General features: G+C 39.5%; 1 protein-coding gene across 1 annotated transcript in view; it reads right to left on the bottom strand.

Moving 5' to 3' along the window:
- The window catches only part of enox1 (ecto-NOX disulfide-thiol exchanger 1), a 48,236-nt gene that overhangs the window by 18,965 nt on the left and 15,326 nt on the right, over nucleotides 1–13,945 (bottom strand). The window contains exons 2-5 of the mRNA XM_053234003.1: nucleotides 3,466–3,597; nucleotides 2,839–2,976; nucleotides 369–536; nucleotides 24–230 (exon numbers count right to left, since the gene is read on the bottom strand). Coding sequence (XP_053089978.1) covers nucleotides 24–230; nucleotides 369–536; nucleotides 2,839–2,976; nucleotides 3,466–3,597 — 645 coding nt within the window. The remainder of the gene's footprint in view (nucleotides 1–23; nucleotides 231–368; nucleotides 537–2,838; nucleotides 2,977–3,465; nucleotides 3,598–13,945) is intronic.

Here is a 13,945-nt window from a genome sequence, read left to right on the forward strand (position 1 = left end):
GCAAATGAAAAACAAAAGCACACCAGAAAGATAAATGGCCTTGTCCACCATGAACTCCTCACTAAAGCGGATGTGGCAGAAGTTTTTCTTGCTCTTGCGGATAGCAACAATTTCACCACACTGGTCAAACACCTCTCGGATAATTTCTTCACTTGCATTCTCAGGGAGTCCACCAACAAAGACTGTTTTACAGCCTGGAGGCCGCTCTCTGGTAGATGGAGGTGGAAGATCTGCAGGATACATACAGAGCAAGTCACAAGTGACTAATGATTGCATCAGCCCCACTTTTTTAATCAACCCATCTTTTTTGCTGGGAACGATGAGATCAGCAAATGCACTTATCTGCAGGATACACATGAAACTCTTACTGGGGTTCTGGGGGAAAAGTGTACAGCTCTTGCAGTGGATAATCTCTTTGATGACAGGTAGCTCAGGCTGCACAGGTGGAGGAGGCACCAGACTGATCCCTGCCATCATGGGGTTAATGGGTGCAATAATGCCTAAGTTTGGGTCAAAACCTTGGATACAAATGGAATCTGTAAAAAAAAATCAAACAAAATAAAGGATTAGGAATGCATCCATTAATTTCAATCAACTATAAGAGAATGGCCAAAATAACCTAACAGTAATTAAACAAGATGCTAAAACTCTTACTAGAGGAGAGGACATAGGGCTTAGGTTAAGACTTAAAATACAATAAAATCCTATTCTCTTCTCTCCTCTAGGATACATAGCAGACTATAAATCTCTGATTGTAATCATGTGAAATGTGTACTTTATCAGATCCCTGCTAAATGTATGAACATATAAATTCTTCAGTACATTTCACACAGAAATACCTCCTATTTATGATTTCTTAATATTATACTTTCCTCCAAGGATTGCAGGACTACTCATTCTTTTGGCCTAAAGCTTCTTATTTGCTACCAGAGAGTGAAGGAATGGGTTATTTGGAATTATTATCTCTTTTTTCTACCATTTCAGAGAAATTAGATCCAGAGCTGAAGCTTCTTCACAGGAAACAACTGGCTGTGATTGTAGGTGGAATGTCATCAATCAGAAGCCTTCAAAAATACCATTATTGGCCATTTGTGAGCCAGGGTAATATTAGTTCCATGAGGAAATCACTTTAATCTTGTGACTTCTTCAGCCCAGTAGCATCCCATCCAACCCTCATTATATTACATACAGACAATACATAATAATTCAGAGCAGTCATGATCAGTAATGTCCAATAGTGACACAAAATCTTAGTCTAATTTCCACCACCTCAGCCTAGAATGGCAATGTGTTTCAACAGCCTTTATTAATATCCAGAGAATATGTAAGTATAGTATGTGTCTGCAAATATTTTGTGGCCAGACTAATGGCCCATAAAGGCTTCTTTGAAGATGTGGATCAGCATTTTTTTTTTTTTTGAAAAATTCTCCGTGACTTAGTGTGACAAAGTAGTCTGTATGATACTTAAACCTGCACTGCAAAATGGTAAAGGGAGAAAAAATATTATCTCAGCAAATATTATAACATACTAATCTAACATATTTTAAAAACTATAATGAAAACAAGTGCTTGAGCATGTTCCAAAGTTTCTTTTGAAATCACTACATCTGTAAACATTAAAATGGCCCTGCTGGCTACAGAACAAGCAACCTTTCTTCTGTGTGACTAAGTCCTTTTATGTGTGTCACTCCAGGTATGTCATTGTTCTTGTGACTCACACATTACCTACAACCACCAGGCTCTGAAGACGTCCCATGCAAACCACTAGTAGTACTTCCCCAGTTTGATTTTATTAACTGGTCACTTCACGCCAGGAGCAATTCATAATGATTTTAATATCCAGTCTTGAATGATTAATCATAGCACCCAAATAACAAAACTCTCAAATATAATTCAAATGTAAGCCATTCCAAATTATACAATTTCCATAAATATGCATGATCCGTAGAATCTGCTCATACATTTAAATCTCAGCTTAATTTGCCTCAATCTACCGTGGCTCCTGGGGATGATATTAGCTCCAATATGTCGCTAACTCAGCACAGGCTCTATTTTGTATAAGATACTATTGTAAATGCAGTCACAGCATTAAACTGTATGGAAAGCTAATTATAGAGCCTCTCCGTCATTCACTCACTCCCTTACACTGCGATACACTTCAGAGACAGTCCCAGGCAATGCTACATTCCTTGTGGATTTATTGTCACCTCTAGAATTACTGGCACGTGGATAAAAATGTCTTTGTGGTTAAATAGCTTAGATTTCTTTCATATTTTCAATGTGTGGTTAAGCCAATTAACCGCAAAGACTTTTTTTTCTTTTTGCAAAGGGTGCCAATAATTATGGAGCTCATGGTTTCTTGATTACAAGAATCATTTTACAATTACAAAGGCTGTAGTGATTGCATTAGCAGTTTACCATTCCTTAATTCATGATTCTTTCATTTCCACAGTAGGTGTTACAGAAAGGGTGCCAACACCTTTCCAAATGATTCTAAGTAGAAGCTGGAACCAGGAACAGCTTATATAGACCTCAGACAAAGAGGCAGTGTATGCCTCCAGAGCACTCGAGGGTACCAGCCTTTCCAGAGCTGCAACAAATGGGTCCTCAATGAAAAAATAAAGCTCAACAGACTGGAACACAGTTTAACATAAAATCCAATGTCTAGCATTGCTGCTAAAGGTCACATACTTGGCTTGGACAGCTGGTGCTAGTGTGGTTTGCTAGGAGGAATATGAGAGATTTGCTTTTGACTCAAGCCATTGCTCCGGTGTGAAAAAAGAATAGGGGAAAGTGGAGAAAAATCATAGATCATAGGACTAAGATACATGGCTCTACCTGACACCAACTGCTGCCCGGTTAGGCCCATAGGCACAATGCCCAAGTTATTCATGGCTGTAGCCCAAGCGCTGGGGTCCGCCACAGGCACGCTGAGGTGGGTCTGCTCTGTACCCAAACCCCCAATGCCATCTGCTGCTGCAGAGAGAAAGCACAGAGGACACATTTAATTATATAAGTAAATATTGAATAAAACCTTACGCAATCTAACTTCACTGAAGACAAAGACAAAACCAGCTTGACTGAACGATCCCTCTAAAAATCCCTCTGGTGGCTGCAGACTGCTGATTAATTTCTGTGTAGTTCAATGCTTTTTACTAAATCACATCGTAAATGTCCCTTTCACGACCTCTGGTGTGTCTTTGAAAAAATTTAAAGTATAATGACAATTTTTAATACTATAATTTTGAACATATGTATTACAGCAAAATATATGCCTGATTGTTATCAAACTGAACAGTTAAAGACTTTATCTATACCTAAAATCCTATTATCGAAGGCAAGGATAAAAGGACATGAATCCAAGACTAACGATGAGGCTAAAACAAAAGGCTTGCTATAGCATTAGCAGAGTACTGAATCAACGTGCATAAAGGCAAGGTTCTGACAGAACAGAAAATGATTTACCACTGGCCATGGCAGCTCTGCTATATCTCTGTTTCTGTCTACCACTGCTGTCCCCAAAGCTCCTGCTCCTCCAGGCCAGCTGCCCAGGGCAGAGAGTAAAGCTCAAGGGCTCATCACAGCATATGTGCAAACCTACAACAGACAAATACAATCATATTATATGAACATACACCACAGAAGAGTTCACAAAAAAAGATCAGAACACATTGGCTTTGGTTATTTGCATGATACCAATTCATATTATTTAATCAATATGGACATAAAATGAAGTTGATTAAAGCATATATACATACATGTACACACATATGTATTGTCACACTGAAATGTAAAAGTAATAGCGTACATTCTGCATTTCCACCGGTGGGGGTGGGGGGTGGGGTATGTAATAAAGGTACTGCATAAGGGCTGTAGCCAGACTGTCATATGTATGTGCCTAAAACATTTAAAAAGAAATATGTATATTTCAGTAAGTTCTTTCATTCAGTGATTTATTCAAATCACATTCTCTGTATTATAGAGAAACAGTGCAGCACCTGCTTTTTTCAAGTAAAAAAGGACAAGCCTAATATGTGACCTCTCTAACATGGCGCAAGTGGTAACTAACTGAGCCTCTAGCATGGCTCAACTTGACTCATTATCCCTCATCATTATACAAGGAAAACATGCATCAAGACTCTTCTCTGCACAGGAACCCAGGTTGTGGAATGAACTTCATTTGTCTGTCCAAACAGCTGTCTTCAAAAAAAAAAAACAGAAGATCATCACCAACTATTTAAATGAGTACTAATTAAAAAGGGTATTAATAATAATAAAATCCAAACATTCTGTGACTTGTGTGTTTTTGTTGCTGTAAAAACCCATACTAACTCCCCTCTCTCTCTGTTTTTAATGAAGACTACAAAGCACTTCTGTAGGATGTCTGGATAATGCTATAACTGTTAATGTAAATGTAATTGACATCAGACATTACCTCAGCCAGGAGTGATTGTAGGTTTCCACTGATGTATCACTAATAGTTTAAAAGGATCAGGGGTTTGGGTAGGAGGGTGATGGAGATCATCAGGTTACTCTTTGTCTAGTTTGTGGGTGCTTGAATCAGAATTCCTGTTATTTAAAAGAGGTTAATTGTTATTATTATTTGATTCTAGATCTTGCTACATGGTAAGCAGAATTAACTATGATTCAGTCTATTAGAATGCACAACAAATACTCCTCAAGGACATGTGGCCCTCCAGAGCCAGTGCTCCTATCAGTGCGTCCTCCATAAATGACTTCCATCTGGCCCTAGGCCATCAATCTGACACACGTCATCCTGCAATCCATCAGATGTCCAGTGGGGTTTTGTGTGTGTGTGTGTGTGTGTTCGTGTGCGGAGCTGGCCAGACCATTCCAAACCACCCCCCAGACCCCCCACCCCACTCCACCCCCCCGTCTCCTGATAGCAGCTGCAGTTTGCTCTCCTCTTCTAGCTTTCTCCAATATGCTATAAGTGCACCCTAGCCTCCATCTGCATGCATTATATCATCTAGGAAATCAATGTCCCCATGAAACAGAATTATGCCTCTTAATATGGGTGAGGGTGATGGATCCTGGTCACGGAGAAAGCACTATGCTCTTTCCCAACAGAACTGAGAAAGCAGGGCTGACATCAGTATGCAAAACATGTTCCTCTCTGCCACTTTCAAGCTCACTGCAGTAATGATCATTATTCAAATCTGACACACAGAAATCAACTTAGGAGTGCAACACAATTTTCCTTTAATCAAGGCAATCATATCACTACTTTTATATTAAGGGTTCAGACTTAATGAGGAAATGTTTATGCTGCCAAATATATTTCTGCTGAAGCAAGTTGGAGGCTTAATAAATATCCAAACTTGCATTAAAATAGTTTTGCATATGAAGGCTTTTATAAATCAATTTACAGTAATGAAAAGGCATAAGCTAATCACATATTCTCTATGTAGTAATTAACAAAATAATTAGCATAAATAATTGACATAGAATTCTGTGCTTCTCATCGTACACCAAGAGCCCAAGACAACATCCTGCCACATGTCAACACCTCACTGCTTTACTCCTGCTGTCCTGCCGTACGTCTCTCACATTGCACATGCCATGGACAGTAACCCCCACCAACCCCCTTCTCTACTCACTTTCACATGCCATGAAATATTTACTCCACAACTTGTGTTGCCTTCATTATTCATGAACTCACTTGACACTTTGAATGATTTAAGTGACATTCTGCGCACCCCCATGAGGAAGAAGTGAAGGAAGAGATGGGGACAGGAATCATAAATATGGCACACAAATGTAAGTGTCCAGCTTGATCCCAAATGCTTCTCAGGATGTTCATTATAGATGAGAAGAAAAGTGAATAAATCAAAGTGATCTGTGTAAATAGAGTTTAATAGCTTTCTGGTTCTTTTCCAAAAAGTCTACCTTCTCAGAGGGAAAAGTTCAGCATACTGTCAACATTTGTGCTTGCTAAAATGTGTGCCTTGACTCTTTTGATCCTTTCTTTTTTTGAGAAATGATTTAATCTATACAGACATAGCCACTGATGACTTGTCCTCCAACTCATATGCTCAATTTCAATCAATTATGCTTTGCTGATATAAGTAATTGCTACCCTAATTACCTTGACAAATGATTGGGTTATAGTGGCTGCATCAGCGTCTCCCAAAGCAACATGGATTTCACAAACACACAATACTTTGTACACCAATGTATTACTTAAACAAGGCTACTATGATCTTGTTTTTAGACACTTGTTAAAATAATTGAATATCCCAGAATATTATGTGTTTTGCTTGGGATATTCAGGGAAGAGGCTTTGACTAGAAATGGCTAGAACACTATGTGACATATGTTTAAGTAAAAACCAGAAGCAAGTGTCATTATCTCCTTTAAAAAGCTAAGAGTATGGTGCCATGTTATTTGCTAACAATGGGCTAGGCAGAACTTTATGAAGGATCATTAAAAAAAAAAAAAACACAACGGAGCAAACTATTATAGATAATATAAATAAATTTGTATTTATAAATTTGTAAATGATTATAAATAATCATTAACAGGTTGGTGTCATGGAAGGCAATTCCCACCCCAAAGTTGATTATTTTTCTATAACAGTACTCCCTGAAGTGTATATGCCTCTTATACCACAGCAATTTGGCAACACTAATGACAAATTGCACAATTTATCTGTTTATAGTTATGTTTAATGTTGTTAAACAAGTGTGAAACAAGCAAGTTCCTGTTATTACTTACTTTGTAACAGCTATAGACACTCATTCCCTCACCAGACTATCTTTTTTCTCTCTCTTGAAGTTAATAAGACAAAAAAGCAGTTTGTCATGTTACTGAGAAACCTCAAAGCCCTCTGTCCTGAAGACATCTTGTGTTGGAAAACGTAAAGGAAGAGCTTTATCTCTAACTGTTATAGAGTGCTGACATTGGTGACTCCTTCTAAGAATGCTAAATAAATGTCTTCTCACAAAAAACTTCACTATATCAACAATTACACAGGGTTTTTAATCCATTTATGTCCAGCATCCACCACATAAGTTGTTATTATACAAACAGTAACGTAGTAGAGCAAGTACATTAATATAACCTGTGATTTGGCTTGCAGCCAGCACTATTGTCAGAGCTACTGTTGTAGAAATGTAATTAATAACTTGGTCTTTTATGATCCACCACACCTACTTTGATCAAAAGGTGCAGGCTATTTGTTGGTACCTCGAATAATGAAGGCTACAGCAGGGAGTAGAGCTTCCTCTTACAAAGCCCCAGGAACAGCCCTCCACTTAGTGTTCGGGGCTCAGACACAATCTCAGTGTTTAAGTATAGGCTGAAAACATATTTGTTTAGTTAAGCCTTTTGTGAATAGTTTTCTTAGGTAAAGGAGCAGATCTGGAGGGTTTACAGGCATAGAATGTTGTGGTGAACTGGGATGTTTGGATGCTGTCACTCCCCCACTCTCACATATTCACTCAGTTTTGTTGACGGTGGAGTGGCTGGCCGCTTTATGTCCCAGGGCGCCCTCATGGCTGTGTTACCTTCTGGCTCTCCCCTTTTAGTTATGCTGTCATAGCTAGTCTTGCTGGTGTCCCTGCTAGCACTCTGCATGCAAAGTACATTGTCCTTAACCATTACGGGACAATAAGCATACTTAATAATCTCTCCTTCCCTTTCTCTCTCTCTCTCTCTCTCTCTGTCGAGCTACACATTCTACTCCTGAGGTACCAGGGATCCTGACCCTTCTCTGCTCTCAGGACCTGCCTGATCCATCCTGATGCCCTACTTCTGGTTGGAGTTCTCATCAATTGGAAATCACTCGCTGCTGCCACATGGACAGCCTGAAGATCATTGAGATTACTGAGGATGGTACCACTTAGAAACCATGAAGACCACAATTTTGGACCACAATTCATATGAACAGTTTTGCTACGATGGCTTAGGACTACAATTGCTATGATAGCTTTAGAACTCTCTCTCTCTCCCTCACTCTCTGTCGAGCTACACATGCTACTTCTGAGATGCCAATGATGCCAGTGATCCTGACCCCTTCTGCTCCTCCTCGCTGCCTGACCCATCCTGATGCCCTACTTCTGGTTGGAGTTCTCATCGGTTGAGTTCGCTCGCTGCTGCTGGGGGTGGCCCCATATGGACTGCCTGAAGAACTGTTTGGATTGCTGGGGATGGTGCCACCTGGGGGCTGTGGAGATGGCTTGGGGATCACATATGGGGAGCTGTACTGTAATGGCTTGGGACTGCGATTGCTGTAGTGGCTTTGGGGCTGCAGTTGCCACGAGCAGCTTCGTACTCAGGACTCCATCAGTGGACAGTGGATAGATTTTAACCAGCCGGACCTCTTGCAAATACTGCGATGAATTTATTGGTTGCACAATTGCACTATTTGTCCATATAGTACACAATAGAAGGGATTTATTTATAATTGCACTATCCGTTGCACCCAGATGAGGATGGGTTCCCTTTTGAGCCTGGTTCCTCTCAAGGTTTCTTCCTCATATCATCTCGGGGAGTTTTTCCTTGCCACCGTCGCCACTGGCTTGCTCATTAGGGATAAATTCACAGTGATAAATTTAAATATTTACAATATATTTTTGTGAATCCATTTATTTCTGTAAAGCTGCTTTGTGACAATGTCCATTGTTAAAAGCGCTATACAAATAAAATTGAATTGAATTGAATTGAATTGAACTGCAATTGCCAGAAACAGTTTCGCACTCAAGTCTCCATCAGTGAACTGTGGATAAGTTCAACAAAACAGACTTCATGTGAAAACAGTGATGAATTTCCTGGTTACACAGTTGCACTATTTGACCATGTAGTACACAGGTATAGAAGGGAATTATTTATAATTGCACTATCCGTTGTCACCCAGATGAGGATGGGTTTCATTTTGAGTCTGGTTCCTCTCAAGGTTTCTTCCTCATATCGTCTCAGGGAGATTTTCCTTACCACCATCGCCTCTGGCTTGCTCATTAGGGATAAATTCATAAATTTTAAATTTATATCCTGAATGTATTTATTTCTGTGAAGCTGCTTTGTGACAAGGTCCATTGTTAAAAGCACTATACAAATAAAATTGAATTGAATTGACTTCTGATCAATCAGAATGGATGTGGATGACTCTTTTAAATGACACAGCTTTTATTTGCAAACCCTAGATGGAATCATATGCGATCACATTATGGTAAGCATACTGAAAATTGACACGAATGTTTGAAATTGAAATTTATCAGTCTCACAATCTCTGGTTTGCCCACAATGTGTTTTCTTTTCCCTGTTGTTTCACCGCTGACCAAACATTTGTCTCCTATTTCAGGGCAGCCTGGACTCTTTGGGTTGAACAGAGCTTTGAAAAGACCAGCAGGCTAAGAGGAGCATCCCTTTCACTGGAAAAGGGGTCATGACCACAATATCACTCACTGCTGAGAGCAAATTGCACCTAATAATGCCTTTAGAAAGGCACCATTAAACTCATGTCTCCTCATGAAGAGAAACCTCCTACAATGGAGAATGAGAAGCACTATGCCAAGATTCATTTAAGTCCTGTTGCCATAAGTCATTATAAATGCACCAGTACTATCCTGCAAGAAAAACTCTGAGAAGGTCTTGTTAGCTTGGGTGTTTTTAAAAGTAGTTGTTAATAAGAGCCCAAAAGAATGACATTTAGCCTTTTTTACTTTCCTTTTTATAGCCATGATTTAAGATCCATGTCTCAAATATGCCTGGCTTACAGCTTCTCACTGATCGTAAAAATCAGTATCCATGTTCATCCTCTTTGGGAATGCGTTGCTGCATATCTGGTGAAATAGAACACAGAGAGGCAACTCTCCTGCCACTTTCTGTGAACAAAGATATAAGAGTGGGATGACTGCTGAGAGATGCGAAGTGTGCTCAATATTCACTAAGGTCTTACAAAACCAGCCAAATGGGGACAATGCCTGCATCAATAAGCAAACATGCAGAACAAGCACCAGTGGCCACATCCACTATCACAAAAGCGCTATATTACAAAGCTGATGTAATAGTGTCGGATAATAATGCAAATATCTGAAAAGCATTTATTAGAGTGATGAGTGAGACACACCTATCTCTTCCAGTTCCTGTTTCTAAAGCCTCCTTCCCCCAAAATGTCTTTGATGTGAAATGCACACCACCTAATCCTATTAGTGAGTTTAATAATCTGTGCAATCCCTTTGTATTACAATAATATTATTCCTGTTGGAGTACATACAGTGTTATTATGTGAAGCTTCCCTCTGACTGTCAGTTCTGATACATTTAGTGCTGTTTTTGGCCATGTGATCAATCAGCAAAACAGGGCCTGCAGCATGCCAGTTTAGGTAACATGCTCTTTAAGACACATAAGACCCTCCTCCATGAGAATAAACCATCAGCTTAATACAATTAATACTTGTTAATTGTTCATTTCATCTTAGATTTTCCCTCTTTGTTTGTCAATATGGTTAACTGATAATAAAAATGGCTTTTTGCACACAACGTAGTTGAATTAATTAAAATGTACCTTACTGTAAACTTGACTTTTAAAAAAAACTGACTTTTATACCTTTACAGAATTGTATAAACACATTACCATTGCACACAGACATTCTTTGCAGTTCTATATAAGGGAAATTTGTCCAGTGTTGAACAAAGACATGTCACCAGCTTTAACATTATTCGGAGTGACAGTACTGCCTGTACAGAGCTCAAGGGCAGGTCGTTCTAGTGACTGCTTTCTCAACATCAGCATGTCTGAAATGTGCTTCTTCTGAATTGAGTAAGGGAAATATTATACACCATATGAAGATATTTATTCTTCCAGGCACATGGAAAATTACCATCTTATGGCTCATTCACATGTAAATGAGCACTTAGTCCTGCTACAGAGACCCATGATCAAGCCTAGTCAGTCTGAAGGTATGTGTGTGTCAGTGAAGCATGACTGGCAGATGCTATAGCAACAGAGAGCAGGAGCCCAGTGCTGCCAGTTATTGCTGATTCTTCCTTTCTGGCCATAGGGTTCCACCAGCCTGTGCTCTTACAGCATTGGCATGCATCATGTGCCCTGTCCATGCCTTTCATCTGCCCTGTCTATGTGTAACTCCTTCAGTCTGAACTGCTCCCCTAAAGCCATGAACATGAAAGTGGAAAGACAGAGTGGGCGTACGTTTCTTTCACTGGGCTCTCTTTGTTCATCGTGTTGATGTGCAGTTAATCACAGCTGATTTTCAGTTCTTGTTTGTTGATGTGTACACTGTCTTGCCACTTCTCTCGGTGCTAATTTCTCCAATTGGGCTGCGAAACATTTGTGATACTGGACTATGGGCATGCATGGCTTTGTCATAAAGCTTCCACATGAGGAATGGGTCGATTAGCCTGACTATTACAGGATACAAAGCTAATTAGCATATGGATCCTGGCATGAACAATAAGATAGCTCATGGACTGCCAGGCTGCAGCATTCAAACCAAAATTTCCCTCAGCTGTCAATAAAAAAACAGTTGTAAGCGATTTTGTCTGTAGACGCCAGCACAAAACAGCATGCAACAGAAGGCATCTCTTCACATCTTCCCCCCTCTCCCCAAAGGCTTCATCCATCAGCATCCACTCACTTCACTCCTCCTGCAGGCACTCTGTCTGTCTCATAGCCTCCATAACTCACTTGCCCTCTGGCTCTCTCCATGGGACAGACACTCAGAGATCTCATAACCAGAGCTCCATATAACAGCAATCTTGTCTTTAGGTCTTTACTGGCATAAATACAATAAATACAATAAACTCAGTGAAGCATTTTAGCTGCGAGGCCTAAAGACTGCCATCGTTATTATGCTCATCTTTAAAAAAAAAATCTTTGTTATACATATTTTACTGGTTTCTCTTTAGCATTATCATTGTTTTAGCAATAATAGAATTATCTTTGTTTTATTCATTGTTGTATTACGAAGTCCTAAAATGGCTGTTGTATTTTATACCACAGCACTGTTGAATGCTCAATTCTAATTGGTCAGAAGGTAATTAATTTTCTACACCAGCTCTGACAGTAGTGCCATCTGGAAGGATTATACAATATTAATGCACACATTATAATATCTTATTGTTTCTATGGTAACAACTTACACAGGAACTCCACAAAAATTAATGTATAATCATTAATATGGTGTAGTTTTTTTGTGAGGTTTATTTTGCATTTATAGAAGGAGTCTCCAGTGTCAGCTCCCTATAAAGGTCAGACAAGAAATTTTAATTAACGGTAAATTGCAGTGGTATATGAGGAATGAAACACTTATAAAACATGCTGTTATTGAAAACAATCAACTTCTAGGTAGCACCGTAACGTCAGGTCATACCACACTACCCAGTCATTGATTATTTTCTTATAACAGCACAGCTCCATAAACTAGTTTGTGCTTGCCGTCCATATTTTCCAGTTGCCTTACAGTTGCTTACAATTATATATTCCTTCCATAGAGGTGTACAAGGTATGTGAACATGAGTGTTAGAACATTCAGGATAAAATATTTATTGAAAATTCACGCGCTAATTTGGGAAATAATTCTTGCTACATACGCATTACGGCATATACATGCTTTCCTGTGTGCACATAACAGAAGCAGTCTTTCATTAGAGAGCATGAGGTCTCGCTTGTGCAATTAGACTAACTGTCCATACTGTGCATTCAAGTCAGGCGGTGAATTAGTGGAGCACCTTTCTCTGCATTGCATTGCAGCTTAAATAATATGAGGAAATTAGAGGGAGAAATTTGGGTCATTTATTATACTTTACACATGATCATTGCTACTCTTTAAGCAGTTCCTGAAGCAGTTTCCACTCAGTTACACTAGCAATTTAGGCAAGGATTAAACACACTTCTCTCTTTCTCTTTCCAGTTATCAATATACCTGATTTAGAGGAAGATTCACAACAAACTATTAAACACCCAAGTCAAACTCAGTTCCAAACCATCACAAATTAACACCCTCAGCATGTGGCTTCCTTCATCACAGCCTCTGCACCAGAACCCAATTTTATCCCTCAGTGGCCACAAAGACTGTACATTGATGCTGCTGTATTGCATCTCAGTGATTTACAGGGCAAACACATCAAAAGTGTACAAACGTAGAGCTGTGTACGTGTGTTCTACAGCCTCTTGTGTTATGTGAGGAGGCGATTGCCCTGAACCACACTAAAAGTGACCAGATGGCGAGAATGAGCTGGAGCATTCCTCCAGCCGTGACTGCTCTGCATTTTAAACAGTTTCCCTCTCTACATCTCCTATCTCTCTCCTGCTGTCTCAACTGTCACCCAAACACACACACACACACACATTGGGCAGAAGGCATGCCCAATTAGCATCGTGCTGCATTTCACACAGGCTTGTAAACCTGAGTTATGGATATTCTGAGGTTGGGGGTCCACATTGACAGAGAAGAGGAAATGAGCAGGAGACAAAAAGACTAAGCCCATTGTATCGCTCTAACTGCAGTGCATACATGAAGCTACGAATCAGTATGAATGCTTTTTTTGTTTTACTGTATTCATTTGCATCACTAAGTATGTGTTAAATGCCATTAGAGTTTTAAGAGTGAATAAGCATCATATGAGCAACACATTTTGCAACAAATTCCATAATGTATTTGAAAAAGAACAGAAACCTGCAAATGACTATGATATAATGCCCATAAAAAAGAGCACCAGAGAACTGTAGTGATATCATGCTTGGGTAAAATCCTCTCCAGACATGATAATGGCTTTTACAGCTGTGCTGATTTAATACTGATGAGGCAGCGCCATGACAGAGTGAGTCTTTCTTCACCATGCAGTTAGAGTATATGCAAACATTATATATACTATATCGCCTAGCCTGGTCCTGTTTACTGAACAGAACCAGACCCAATATTTCCCCAGAAAAAGGGAACCTCCTGTGTATTCATTAAAATCCA

The sequence above is a fragment of the Pangasianodon hypophthalmus genome, chromosome 5, assembly GCF_027358585.1.
Source record: "Pangasianodon hypophthalmus isolate fPanHyp1 chromosome 5, fPanHyp1.pri, whole genome shotgun sequence".
NCBI classification, from domain to species: domain Eukaryota; kingdom Metazoa; phylum Chordata; class Actinopteri; order Siluriformes; family Pangasiidae; genus Pangasianodon; species Pangasianodon hypophthalmus.